Source organism: Benincasa hispida, chromosome 8 (assembly GCF_009727055.1).
Source record: "Benincasa hispida cultivar B227 chromosome 8, ASM972705v1, whole genome shotgun sequence".
In the NCBI taxonomy this organism is placed as follows: Eukaryota; Viridiplantae; Streptophyta; class Magnoliopsida; order Cucurbitales; family Cucurbitaceae; genus Benincasa; species Benincasa hispida.
The window spans coordinates 62,064,272-62,077,629 of NC_052356.1; the positions used below are offsets into that span (position 1 = coordinate 62,064,272).

General features: G+C 31.7%; 1 protein-coding gene across 11 annotated transcripts; it reads right to left on the bottom strand.

The window, feature by feature from the left end:
* Positions 1-6,607: 6,607 nt before the first annotated feature.
* On the bottom strand, positions 6,608-13,064 carry LOC120083338. Of its 11 annotated transcripts, none has more exons than XR_005483407.1 (10): positions 12,400-13,064; positions 11,966-12,026; positions 10,135-10,361; positions 9,338-9,539; positions 8,697-8,834; positions 8,518-8,618; positions 8,330-8,439; positions 8,002-8,180; positions 7,858-7,912; positions 6,608-6,838 (listed from the first exon to the last, which is right to left on the bottom strand). XR_005483407.1 is itself a non-coding variant. In XM_039039057.1 (8 exons), the coding sequence occupies exons 1-8, from the start codon at positions 12,829-12,831 to the stop codon at positions 8,114-8,116; spliced, it is 1,338 nt and encodes a 445-aa protein (XP_038894985.1). In that variant the 5' UTR covers positions 12,832-13,064; the 3' UTR covers positions 7,758-8,113. The 11 variants fall into 11 exon arrangements, 2 of the variants coding, with proteins under 2 accessions (XP_038894985.1, XP_038894986.1); XR_005483405.1 differs by having other exon boundaries at positions 6,608-7,246; XR_005483410.1 differs by having other exon boundaries at positions 7,843-7,912.
* Positions 13,065-13,358: the final 294 nt, after the last annotated feature.

Sequence of the window (13,358 nt, forward strand, 5' to 3'; positions counted from 1 at the left end):
GTTTTTTGGGACTTACCAAAAGGCCCGTTAAATTTTTGTAAATTTCCCAAACTACCCTCACAAAAACAGCCAAATCCCAAATGTTACCGTTGCCCATTGTTTCACCATCCTCTTCACCTTCCTTATAAATGTTTACTCATAGAGTGTACTAAAAAAACAACAAAAATATCACCCAACTAAATAAATGTTCTACTATTATTATTTAATTCCTTGTCGGATTTTTCAATTTCCCTTCAAACACAGCAGAAACAAGACAACTTTATTATCATTATTATTATTATTTGGTCAATCTTGGTCAATGTAAAGGACAACTAACAACCAATTTATGTTTGTGCTCATGTGTTCTTGCCGTAGTTATATCATTTTCCAAGTCTTTTAAGTAAGATATCTAATCATTTTATATGTGTCTATACATTTGGAAGATGTTTTTTAGTTTTGAGATTTGTGTTTGTTTAACTTCGATTTTATATCTAATATGTTCTTACACTTTATAAATATCTATTAGGTCGCTGAACTTACATTTTTGTGCTTAATATATCATCATACTAAAAAAAATAATTGATTCATTCGATATAAATTTGAATTATATGTCTAATATAATCCTAAACCTTCAATTCTGTCTCTAATAGACCCATTTATATTTAAAAATGTCAACCAAGATTTTCAAAAACGAATGTCGGCTGATTTAAAGACTTAGTAGACACAAAATTAAAATTTTAAGGATCTATTAGACACAAAACTAAAGATTATTACACTTTTAAAGTTTAACAACTAATTGGACACAAAGTTAAAAGTTCAATAACAAATAAGTCATTTTAAAAGTTAAAATATCAAATAGACACAATTTTCAAAATTTTGGATAGTAATTTAACATTTTTTATCTTTTAAATATTGGTTTTGTATATTCATTTCACATTGTTTATTTAATAAGATACTAATTGGTACTCAACACTACCAACTTTATTTCACTTTATATTTCTTAATTATAGAAAATAAATATTGTTACAAAAAAAAATTATTTGTAAGAATATAACATGAATTATGGCTAGGAAATAGTTCATAGTGGCCATGAAGTGGAAATCATGTGGTCAACATCTATCTTTTTACTTGGTTTCATCTTTAGCTCTCTTTTTTCCCTTTTGTTGTGTGCATGATTAGGATGATTGGGACAAAGGTGAACTTAAAGTGAAGATTTTAAATGATGAAAATTGTATTATAATATGCACAACATTAGAACTCTCTAATATGAATCTATGTGTTGGATGAATCTTAAGACACTCAATTTTAAAGGAACAAAATAGTTTTTTCTTTATGGGTACTTTATCCACTAACTAGACAACTTGTTAGTTAAGTTAAGATCTTTGTGGCATAAAAACAAAAAGACTTGATATTAGAATTAAAGAGCACCATAAATATCTATTATAATAAAGTGAAGAAAAAACCTATTAAAGACTTTACCAGCAATAAATTCATTTGGTTGGTTTACATCTCTTATTTAAATCTTATTAAAAATTCTAAGATCGGCAATAAATTTGATAGTATCATTGTCAACTTTATTAGATAACGCACATCAAATATCATAAATTGATTAAACAAAAACACGTGTAACCTAACATAAGAGAAAGCTTCCTTTGGCCAATCATAATGTTTAAAGTCGAAGGGTAGATACTTACACGATTAAATGAACCTTAAGGCTTAAATATACTCTCAAATCAATCTGAAATTAAATGGTTTAAATCCTATTTTAGTGTGTGAATTTTAAATTTTGTTGTAATTTTATCTTTAAACTTTTAGAAACATTTGTTCTAGTCGTTTATTTTTGTTCATACCGTTAAGATTATGTTAACATTTTAAAGATGAAATCTATTTAGGGATGAAATTGCATCTAACATGGATTGAGCAAGATCAATGTCAAGTAAAATATCAACCAACGTGCCAAAATAATGAACGGCCAAAACCTTAGACGTAAAATGACTTTTGAGATCTCATATAAAAACTCACTTTACTGCCTAATTCAAAGTTGAAACTCTATATTTTTTTTAGCATGCATGACTAACTTATTTGGCAACCTAGTCATCCAAAACTACAAAGTCATCTCACATTTATGTTTATGAATTAACAGAATCTTAATAACAGAGACTAAAGTAAGCACTTTTTTAAAAGTTCAAAACTATAATGAACCTTTTTTTTAAGTTTAGGGACCAAAATTGAATAAGATTCAAAGTTCAGTGATCAAAATAAGATTTAAACCAAATTGAATTGATTACATAAAGATTTAAATTCTATTTTAGTTCTGAACTTTGAATCTATTCTATTTTGATCCTTAAACTTTTAAAAACATTCATTTTAGTCCCTAAACTTTAAAAAAAAAAATGTTTATTTTGATTCCTACTAGTAAGATTCTATTAACTCTTTAGGATGAAATTTGTTTAAGTATGAAATTGCATCTAGTATGGGTTGCACTATATGAAGGTAAAGTAAAATGTCAACAACCAACTCACAAAAATAATGAAATATAAGTCATTTTACCATTATGTTCATGAGTTAACTAAATCTTAATAACAGATACCAAAATTTGAAGGACTAGAATTAACGTTTTCGAAATTTTAGAGTCTAAAATTGAACCAGATTTAAAGTTCAAGAGCCAAAATACAATTTAAATCTAACATTAAAAAAAAAAAAAAAAGGTAAAGTGACAAGACAAGAAAAATATAGAACATTTCATAAAGGAAGGGAAAAGAAGATCTATTCACTTTTTTTTATTGGTCTCTTCATCTTTTTAAAGTATAAAAATTTTCACTTTTTTAGAATACTAGATCAAAATAGACATTTCATTTCATGAATCAAAATGAATATTTTAAAAATATAAAAATCAAAGTAAAAATTAAAAGTATAAACGTACTAGATAGTATAAAATGGTATTCAATTTCAACGTTGTCCACATTTTTACATTTTCATGAATTCGAGACCTGTATTTAGGGATGTTCAAAAAACTCGATGACCCGAAAAAACTGATCAACTCAATCCAACTCGTGCTGTTTGGGTTGGGTTATCAACTCATTTGGGTTGGATTGAGTTCAAATAAATGAAAATTTTATGGGTTGGGTTGGGTTGGTTCATGTGTTCACCTAATATAATCCAAACCAACCCGAATTTATTATTAACTTTAAAATATATATTTTTTAGTACTTATATCAAAATTATTTGTACCTATGTTAATTTTAATTTTATTTACTTTCAATATTTTTTTGAATAATTTATTCTTCAACAACTCTTAAAAATAGTTTGTTTGCACTTTAGAAAGAAAATTTTCACTATATAAATTGAAATTGAATTGTTAATCTTATTTCAATATATAAAAATAATTAAATTAGATTTTTACATATTTACATTTTACTTAAACAAAATTTTAAATAAATGACCAAATTAACCCGAACCAACCCAATCCATGGTTGGGTTATTTTTTAATAAGGGTTATTTTGGTTGAAAAAATTTATAATCCAAATAATTGAGTTGGGTCTAAAAAGTCTTTCAATCCAATCTAATCCAACCTAACCCATGAACACTCTTACCTACGTTGATGTCTCAATCAACCACAGATTTTGAATCTTTGTATTAATTTTTATAAAAAGAAAGAAAAATAAATAAATAAATAAAGTTAGGAGCAGTGGATTCAGAAGTGTGAGTAGACACCAACGTGTGTTTGTAAGGAACGGCCTTTCCCCAATCCGTAAATTTCCAACGTCTCTTACTGCAGCTTCGAAATCGCTGCCTTTTCTCTCTCTCTCTAAAAACTGATTTTTTTTAAAAAAAGAAAAATTAAATTAAATTAAATGACACTCGTGATCTTCTTTGTATTTATCTAAATAATCTACTAATAAAGATGTTATTTAATTCACTAATGGCCATGGTAAGCTTTATCTGGATTCTTTTGTGTCGTCTTTAATTATTGCAAATCATTTTTTCACTATTAATTATTTAAATGTTATTGGAAAAGTTTTAACTTTTTTCTGATTAAATTATATTGAGCTTGATTTCAATTAGGGTTTTCTGATTTCAAAAATTTTATTACTGTTCCTATAATTTGGTTGTGTATTATTCTGAACTATTCTCTATTGACCATTGTTACCGAATGTCAAAACATATCTTTTCGGTGGTTTTCTTGTCATGCCGCAAACGAAATTACTAACCTAAGGTCTTAGGTTGAATATGTTGCTAGATTTGCAATTTCTTATTAATATTCAGCTAAATTTGTAAGTGCCCATTTGCCACACGTCTAGCACAAACAAAAAATGTTAAAATATTATTTTGATCAACTAAGAAGCACAAATATGGATATGGATCAAAATACAGATACGATGAGATACGACGATACACCAATTTCTAAAAAACTAATATCCTGATTACTTTGAAGATACGTTATATATACACACCAATGAATTGTTATAATACTCATTGTAAGCTAGATTAAAGTGGATTTAAGAAAATAGTGGGAAAAAAATCCAACAATATGGAGCGATTGTTGAGCAACTAAAGCAGAGGAAAGAAGTAGGAGATGAGAATTGAATAATGAAGTTGAGGTGTGAATCATGATTTAGATAGTGAGAGAGAAGAGAATAGAACAATAAAGATTTAATTACCATTATTTTTTTTTACCTATTTTTGTTTTGATTATTTTATTTTTAATCTATTTTGTTTTGGATGACTAAATTTAAGTGGATTTTTAAATAAAATAGGTTGTAGATTGGATTTTTTAAGTGAATGAACTTAAATTTGAAAAAAAAAATGACCTAACGTATCCCTTCACGTACTTGAAAAGAGATACATGTATCTAAAAGTTAAAAAAATTAAAAAAAAAATAGTTACTTCAAATCATGCATTGGACACATTTCTACAACGTATCTAGACGCATTCATATCAACAATGAATTTGATACCAATTCTTTACCCAATTAAAAATATCTTTACTTCTTAGCTTGAAGATTTGTTCCATTTTAATCTTTATATACTTTCAAATCTTTAATTTTAATTTTTATTCTTTCAATACATTTTAAATTTATTTTCAGTGGCTATTGTCATTTTTCCATGAGAATAGGAAATGGAGTTAGAAGAAAAATTCATGACAAACTAAACAGGGACACTCCATCCCCATTCTCTGTTCCCCGGACCATTTATTTTTATTATTATCATCTTTAGATATTTTTTTTCTAAGAAGAATTAACCATGAAACAAAAAAATTCTAATATTTTATTAAAACATAAAATAATAAAAAAGAAGTTCAAATCATTTTATCGACATGAGTATTCTATATCGATCCCAACTCTTTGAAACGATTTATGAGAATTCATAGGGGAGAATTAACAATTTAATTAAAAACTTTCTTAAAACATAATTTAACTGATTCTTCCATACTATCTATTCCAAAAAATTCTTCGAGATAATTCCCACCCATTCACTACGAAATTAAATGAAGAATTTCAGAATTTCATGGGAATAGTGAGTGAAATGGGAGCCAAAGACAAGGACAAAGAAGTCATCTTCATCTATGGACAGATTTGTTATTAGTTTATTGCTGATTTTTGTGAGAAAAAAATTACTATTATCAAAAAACAAATTTCAAATAAAAATTAAATTTAAAAAGAGAGAGAAAAAACAAACTTATTGAAAGTATAAGAACTAAATTAGACATTTAAAAATACGAGAACTGAAATCGAACAAATTTCAAAGTATATGGACCAAAATGATATTTTAATTATAAACTTCTAGGGATTGTATGGACATTTGGAGAGATTTAAACCATAACAAAGTGGCTACAATCCAAATTCTAAAATCATCGAGACCAAACGAAAACTAGAGCTAAGAGGATAATTTAATCAAACATTTTATTTGCCCAATAAAAAAAAGATAATAGATGATGTATAACCACACAAAGGCGATGCATAAAAATAATAAGAAGCACCGGCAAGTCCGCCACCCTTTCTCTGTCTCAACTAAGGCGAAAGCGTGCAGTGGTTTATCCATGCAACCATGGCCATGGGACAACTCTTTACCTTCACATGCATCTCTTCCCTTTCTTTTTCTCTCTCAAAAGAACAAAACTTGTGTTCTATTCCAAAAGCAACCATGCACAACACCATTTTTAACCAAAAAGCAAGGGACCAAAAACATATAAATCCACTTTCACCACCTACAAAGAATATGGGTATTTTGGTCTTCTACCAACAATCAAGACAAAAAAAATATCATCTCACCTTACAATATTTGAGTGTTAAAGAAACTCATAGGATATTAAATCTTAGATAGATGACTACCGTAGGTTGAATCCATAATCTCTTAACCCTTTATTAAGGAGATGTTAGTTTATTTACTACTAGACTAACTCATGATGGTTATCTTGTTATTAATAATCATATTCATATAGAGATTAATCAATGATAAATTATCATGTTTCATGAATATTTATAAAAGATATCAAAGATATTAGTTATTTTCTACTATCAATGTCGACAAATCAACGAAAATTTTAATTTTTAGATGCAAGACTACACTCATATTTGTGAAACACACTCAATAGTCTACAATTTGCTATATGACAAACTCTTCTCACCTTTTTTTTTTTTTTAATATTTTTTATTAAAATAGAATGTACAAAGATAAATATAACTTCAAGTGCATCGAAGTATTAGAATAAAGTCTTTGCCTTCCAATTCCAAGGAATCTCATCCCATATTCTCGAGTGGAGGGGAAAAAAAAAGACTCCAAACCAATTCTCGGGTGCCGATGGCTTACCTTTTCAAGCTGACCCACACGTACTTGTGTTGAAAATATGCAACCACCACCTGCAGGAAGAAAAAGAGGGGATCGATCGGACTCAACATTCAACAACATTATAATTGCAAACCGACCATATTTCTCATTACTGCCTTCGGATCTCCTTTGTTTCGATGTAAAAATATGGAAATAAGATTCCTTTTTCCAAATTTACATCATAATTCTGCTTCAAATCAAGCCCGGTTTTCCCATATCCTAAGTTGAGACATAAATGTGATAGATTAATTTAGAACAAAAGGCAAACAAAGTTATGAGATAATGAATGGGGTAGGCCAAGGTGTGGGGTCTCATGTTTACTCTTTTGCGATTATTTAGGGAAAGAGGTAACTTTCGGCCAACATGCATCGAGAGAAGAATTAAAGGCCCTGATGGTATTGACTTTAAAGCATCCGGTGACGTTTGGTTTGATAGTGTGCCTGTGGGGGAAAACCAGAAACAGAGTTAGAAGACGAGATAAATGTGAAGACAGCCTAAAATCAAGCGGCTTGATTGTAGGGTTCATAATTTCTTGGAATTTTGGCTGTTTGTAGGGTTGAAGAAGATCGAGGGGCGTGGGGAAAAGGACAGGGACAGGGCAGGAAGCTGTAAGGCAAAAATGTCACTGTCTCAATATGGCTAACCTATATAGAGAGGATCATTTGTCAATTTCTACACTGACTTGATGGTTATAGGACATGGATTTTGTACATCTACGTATCTCCTTTAGGGGTTCTGATTTCCTCTTTTTTTCATTCATAGGAGGGAATCCACTACTGTAAAGACAAATTACATGGCCAAAAAAGATAACAGAATAAAGATAGAACAAAGCTTAACATGGTGAACAAATATTCCTAAACCTTCAAAGCCTAGGGAAGTAGCAAGTAAATTCTTGATTGGTATTTAAAGCCTTAACCTGACTAAACTTCTGACCTTGGAGCAATCATTATAGATCTCATTAATATTTTCTATTCAATAGAGAAAGCAAATCTAAAAATAAGTTCCCACGTACACTGTCAGTAGTCAGTTTTCTTACTCTCGTGAAACTTACAGAAAAAGGAGCTTCTTCCTTCGCTCTGGTGTAATTTGTTTCCCCCCCGGATCATCTTTACAAGTCAAGAAATTTAATGGAAAAAATGAGTTTATAAGCAATAAATAATACATTTTCAAGAGGGAACTAATAGTGAAGTATTACATTTTCATTCTGACCGTATACATGGTTAGTCACAGATACGAAGCTACAAGCCATTCTCCTTGTTTTTCAAAATGGTTTGATACTTAATACTACGGAACAAAATTCATTGCTCTTAGGATCTTCTATCCAATTTCCTCTCGCTGGATCTTTTTTCTTCAGCTTCTCGTCGTCTCTGTTGCCTGTCAACCGGAATGATGCAGTCAACATTAGACACCACTAAAAGATTTCACTCTTATTGTATCTAAGATGTCTCCTAGGCAGTATGATATTAATGCTAATTAAAAAACCAAAATCAATGTAATCTTCGAGAAAGGGTAAACGAACTTACGCAAAAGCCATGTATCCAGAGCCAACATTAGCAGCAGATAGTAAAGCTGCATGGGCACTAGCTGCATCTGGCCCGCCGGAAATTACTGGATTTCTTCTATCTCCATCTACCTGAAATGCATTCAACAAAGACTTAGCAATACCGTATAGATTGCCAATATGTACAGTTACACGTTAGCAAATCATCACCTTATCCCATTTTGATTTTTTGTTTTGTCTTCCATCCCTAGGAATGACATCAGATGCAGGAGCTGCTGAATGTAATCCACTACCAGTGATAGCAGAAACACCTGTAAAAGGAATCAACAAAAAAAAGGTTACAAGAAGAAAAATATCAAGAAAGAGACTAGAGCATGACTAGAACAAACCTGAAAATGGTATATTTAATTTAGGAGCAGTCACTACCGTACCACCAGGTTGTGTTCCTCCTGAAACAAACTCCATCTTCGGACTTTTCTTCCTTTCCAGCTCCTTCCTCTCCATTTCACGTTTCATGTCAGCCTCTACTACAACATACGCAACTTTAAAAATAATGTCTGAAATTAATAATAAGTGCATGTAAATAATGCAATTCTTTATACTTTGTAACATGTTATCCAGTCTTCACCACATACTAAATTTGCATCTAGCAAATGGGTTAAAGTAGAATGTGCAGAGAACATAGATCAACATAAATGTTTTTTACCCTTAAAAGGAGTAAGACATAAATTCTGTCCATTGCCCAAATTTTAATTCTTTGATAACCTCTAGATGTCAAAAGACCCTAATCAGTCCGTTCATGACAGCAAAACATCACAACATGAGAACCAGTATTCCTCGAATACAATCTTTTGTAAACTATTCAAATTGTCAAGACAAATGATAATGGAATTTATTTATTAAAAAAAGATTATTTAATATAAGGTATTATTTAAAGTACTGTTGTACAAGGACCAAGAGCATGTGATTTTTTTATAAATGATATCAAGAAATAACACAAGAGAGGTATACAGAAGGAATTGTCAATGACCTATTTCAGTATAGTAGTCACTTTTATCATATCCATGAGGGTCAAACACATCCTTACTGAAGCAAGACCCAATCTGGTCAATATCTTGATACCTCACAGCATGTAACAAGAAATCTGGATTCCGGTAGTCCTTCCTATTGCGTACTTCTGCATTGAAGCTTTTTCCAGCTTTCTTATACTCGAGAAACTTATTGATTTTCCTCTGCAAATAAAATGAAGGAAAGGAACAAGAATGTCAGGAGAATAAAAATAATTAAGCCTTGAGTTATTGGATAAACTAGATGGATGCGGTTATCAATGACTAAAAGGTTTTTTTTGTTTCACTTAGCAATCCACAGGGGCTTGGCGCCTTTTAACTGGTCCTTAAGGTAAGTCAGACCCAAGTTGTTAGGAATTAGGAAACCAGTACATCCAGCAGAACTGGAGTAATTTCATTTTCATTGCACTAAAACCTTCCACTTACATAATCCCCTGTGCATCCACATTCTAAAATTTTTGTCTATCAAGAGGGCCAAACAAAAACCAATCCCCATCAAGGTCAGAAACCAAGTAACACACTCACCAGCGTAGAATTAGGCCCACCAAAATGTCAACATATCCCAACCCCATATCCTGCCAGACGCATTAGTAACCAACTCAGGCTACTCACTTGAGACAGAGAAACTAAAAAGGAATAAATATATTCCATATATAACTACTTTATGTTTCTGATCACAATCTAGACTAATAGTTAGTCAGTCACAAACTATTTCCTCTGAACATAAGTAAGTAGCTATTATATCATGAAGGGAACTTACTTGCAGATCCTCTGAGCATTTTTCTTTTGGTGGAGGAGGAAGAAACTTGTCCAAGGGATCAATGTCTTTTTTCTCTTCTTCAACGGTGTCCTCAACTTTTTCAGTTTCAGATTCCAATATCACATTGTTCATTGAACCAGAATGTGGTGATTCAGAAATTTGAGGAGTGGATAGATTGTTTGATGTTGAGACCGTTACAGTTCCTGGAGATGTTCTATCAAAATCACCTGCATCATAAAAATAAATTAAATTAAATATGCCGATGATGAATTAGGTAAAGTGACCATAAGCATCACAAGAAATTGTCAGCTGAAAATAGTATTTCAATGATAACTCTTCAAGTTCATTAAACAACTAAAAAAAAATCATCATAACATAATCAATCTTGAGTCCTAAAAGATTTAACACAACAGAAAACCAGTGCCAATAAAAAAGTTTGCCACACATATATTTTTATGATAATGTGAAAGGGTAAAAAAATACCTACACTTCGCAAGTCTTTCAAAGATAAAGTACTGTTTTCAGCCAACATGCTGCAGGGATTTTAGCATTTAACAAAAAGATCACTTCTACTTTCTACATGATGAGTTACATTAGTAGATCCTCAAATAGTCAACAACCTTAAACCCCACCCCTCGCAACTAATGCTTCGAGTAAACAACTAGCAACATGTTGATGTCATAAAACAAACCATTTTGCACTTCCAAAACAAGGCAATGCCCAAGAAAACTGAATATTTCTTGATACCACTAACCAAGCAAAGTTTAAGGATGGAGCAACAAAATCCAGATATTCATAAGACAAGCAACTAAATAATATGTATTGATAGTCAGTGATTTAAAAAACCCTCCAAGGCACAGACACACGAAAGAAGGTGTGCATTAGGCCCACGCCTTCTGTGAAGCCCTGGGATTTGGAGCTTTTTCATTATTTTAAAATTTTAAAAATTATAATAATTAGGGCAAATATCAATTTACACCCCAGAACTTTGAGGGTTGTAACAATTTAAATCCTAAACTAATAACTGTAGCAATTTAAACCCTGAACTTTCATAAATGTATCAATTCAAACTTCGAAGTTCCACAAGTGTATCAATTTATAGCCTCCATTATGTTATATTTGGATACACTTATAAAAGTTTAGGGTTCAAATTGATATGCTTATGAAAATTCAGGGTTTAAATTGATATACTTATGAAAGTTCAAGATTTAAATTAACACAATTATTAGTTCGGGGTTTAAATTGATACTACCCCTAAAGTTCAGAGTTTAAATTGATACTACCCCTAAAGTTCAGAGTTTAAATTGATACAATTATTAGTTTAGAGTTTAAATTTAAATTAATACAATTATTAGTTCGGGGTTTAAATTGATACTACCCCTAAAGTTTAGAGTTTAAATTGATACAACCCCAAAGTTCAAGGGTATAAATTGATATTTTCCCCAATAATTATTAGGGTTTTTCCATCAATACTAATTCAAAAAAATAAAACTTACTAAGTCTAAATGAAAACTTCCTTGTGTTCAGGGTAGCTTCTATTTTTCATATTCTTACTTCAACAATGCTTTCTCTTCTTCACGTAGTACTTTCATATATAGTGTGCCTAAAAAGAGCACAAATTATTGTGTTTGTGCTTAAGCCCCATAAGATCATTGCACTTTATTCCACCTTGAACTTTAAAAACATTGTTAATAGCTAAACAGGCAAGGAATGATAGGAGTAAAAAGTTTTCAAGAGCAGATGTATATTAACCGTGAGCTTGCAGCACTGATAGATTTTAAAAATGAGAAGAAGCAGACTGAAATTCCACAATTAAAAGAATCATACAAACCATTAGTGCCTAAAAGCTCATCGCCAAATGTGACACGACCAGATTCTTCAATTTCTCCATCCTGATCGGAGACAATAGGAACGAGATATTAGACATAACTTTTCAACAGTCACTATACAAATAAGATGAAGGTTACAACGCAAATTTCAATAAACAAATTTCTCTCAGATAGGCTGGCTTAATAATTCCCGTAAAGCTGACCTCGACAAAAATCTTTTCTAACAGCTCAACGTGAAACCGTCGATCTTTGTTCAACACTTTATTTAATTTACTTATTTGATATCCTGTTGTTTAAAATGTAGATTTCACACTCTACAATGACTTCAACCAACAATGCTTACAACCTTTGTTCAACAATAAAAGGAATCTAAAATTTTAAAATTAAAAGTAGAGTCTTCCGTTTCTCACCAACCAAGTAAAGATGTTGTAAGTACCTCAGCCTCAGGAGACATTGCGACTTCATCGTGACCGTAATCAACTATCCCAACTGTCCCCCTTCTCCTACCAGAATTATCAAATTGCCCAGCTTGTAATGGCATTGGCGACGATGAAACCACAACCTGGGGCGGCTGCGGTGTCGATGACCCGAATTTGAGCTTATCTGGAGTCGAATTTTCACTAGCAACCGGCGGCGTCGAACCATTTGCAGAATCACTGATAATCATTCTATCACTGTTCCCAACCAACTCTTCTTCTGCAACCCTAACTCCAGCATAATCTTCCTCTCCTCCCTCTTCTTGCATCTGCTGCGGATGCAGTTCACTATCTTCTTCTTCTCGGTCTTCAACGTCTTCCATCTCATCATCTTCATCATTGTACATCGAGAGTAAAGCTATACCTTCAGATTGTTTCTTCTTCGATGCCATGAGAGCTTCGATCCTCGGCACCCGGAACGAAACAGTTTAACAAAAAAAAAAAAAAAAGAAACGGGATTTTAGATATCGAAAGTTGGATTTCAATTGAATGCAGAAAGCTTGGGAATTTTGAATCAATGAAGATACTGGGGAGAAGGGTTTTCAGTTTTCCTGGGTGGTCGAAGCCAGTGAATGAAAAACGAAGAGAATTGAAGAAAACACAACCCGCCCCGATGAAGCTCCATTGTCCATTGGTATTGAATTGGGGCTTTCGACTGTTTCGTTTAGGGATAAACGGGCCGAAAGCCCAGATATGATCGTGGGCTTAAACAATAAAAGGCCCAATTAAAATTGGAGCGGATTACTCATCTTCCCGGGCTCGAAACACCAATTCTCCATTAAGAAAGGAGAAATGGTACATGTCTAAACAACAGGGGTGATTTTGAAAAATATCCAATTAGAGTTTTTAATGGAAAAATGTCTAACGCGTTGTGATTTATTCATTTTGGTTTCCATTTTTACCCTCCAAGATAGCCCAC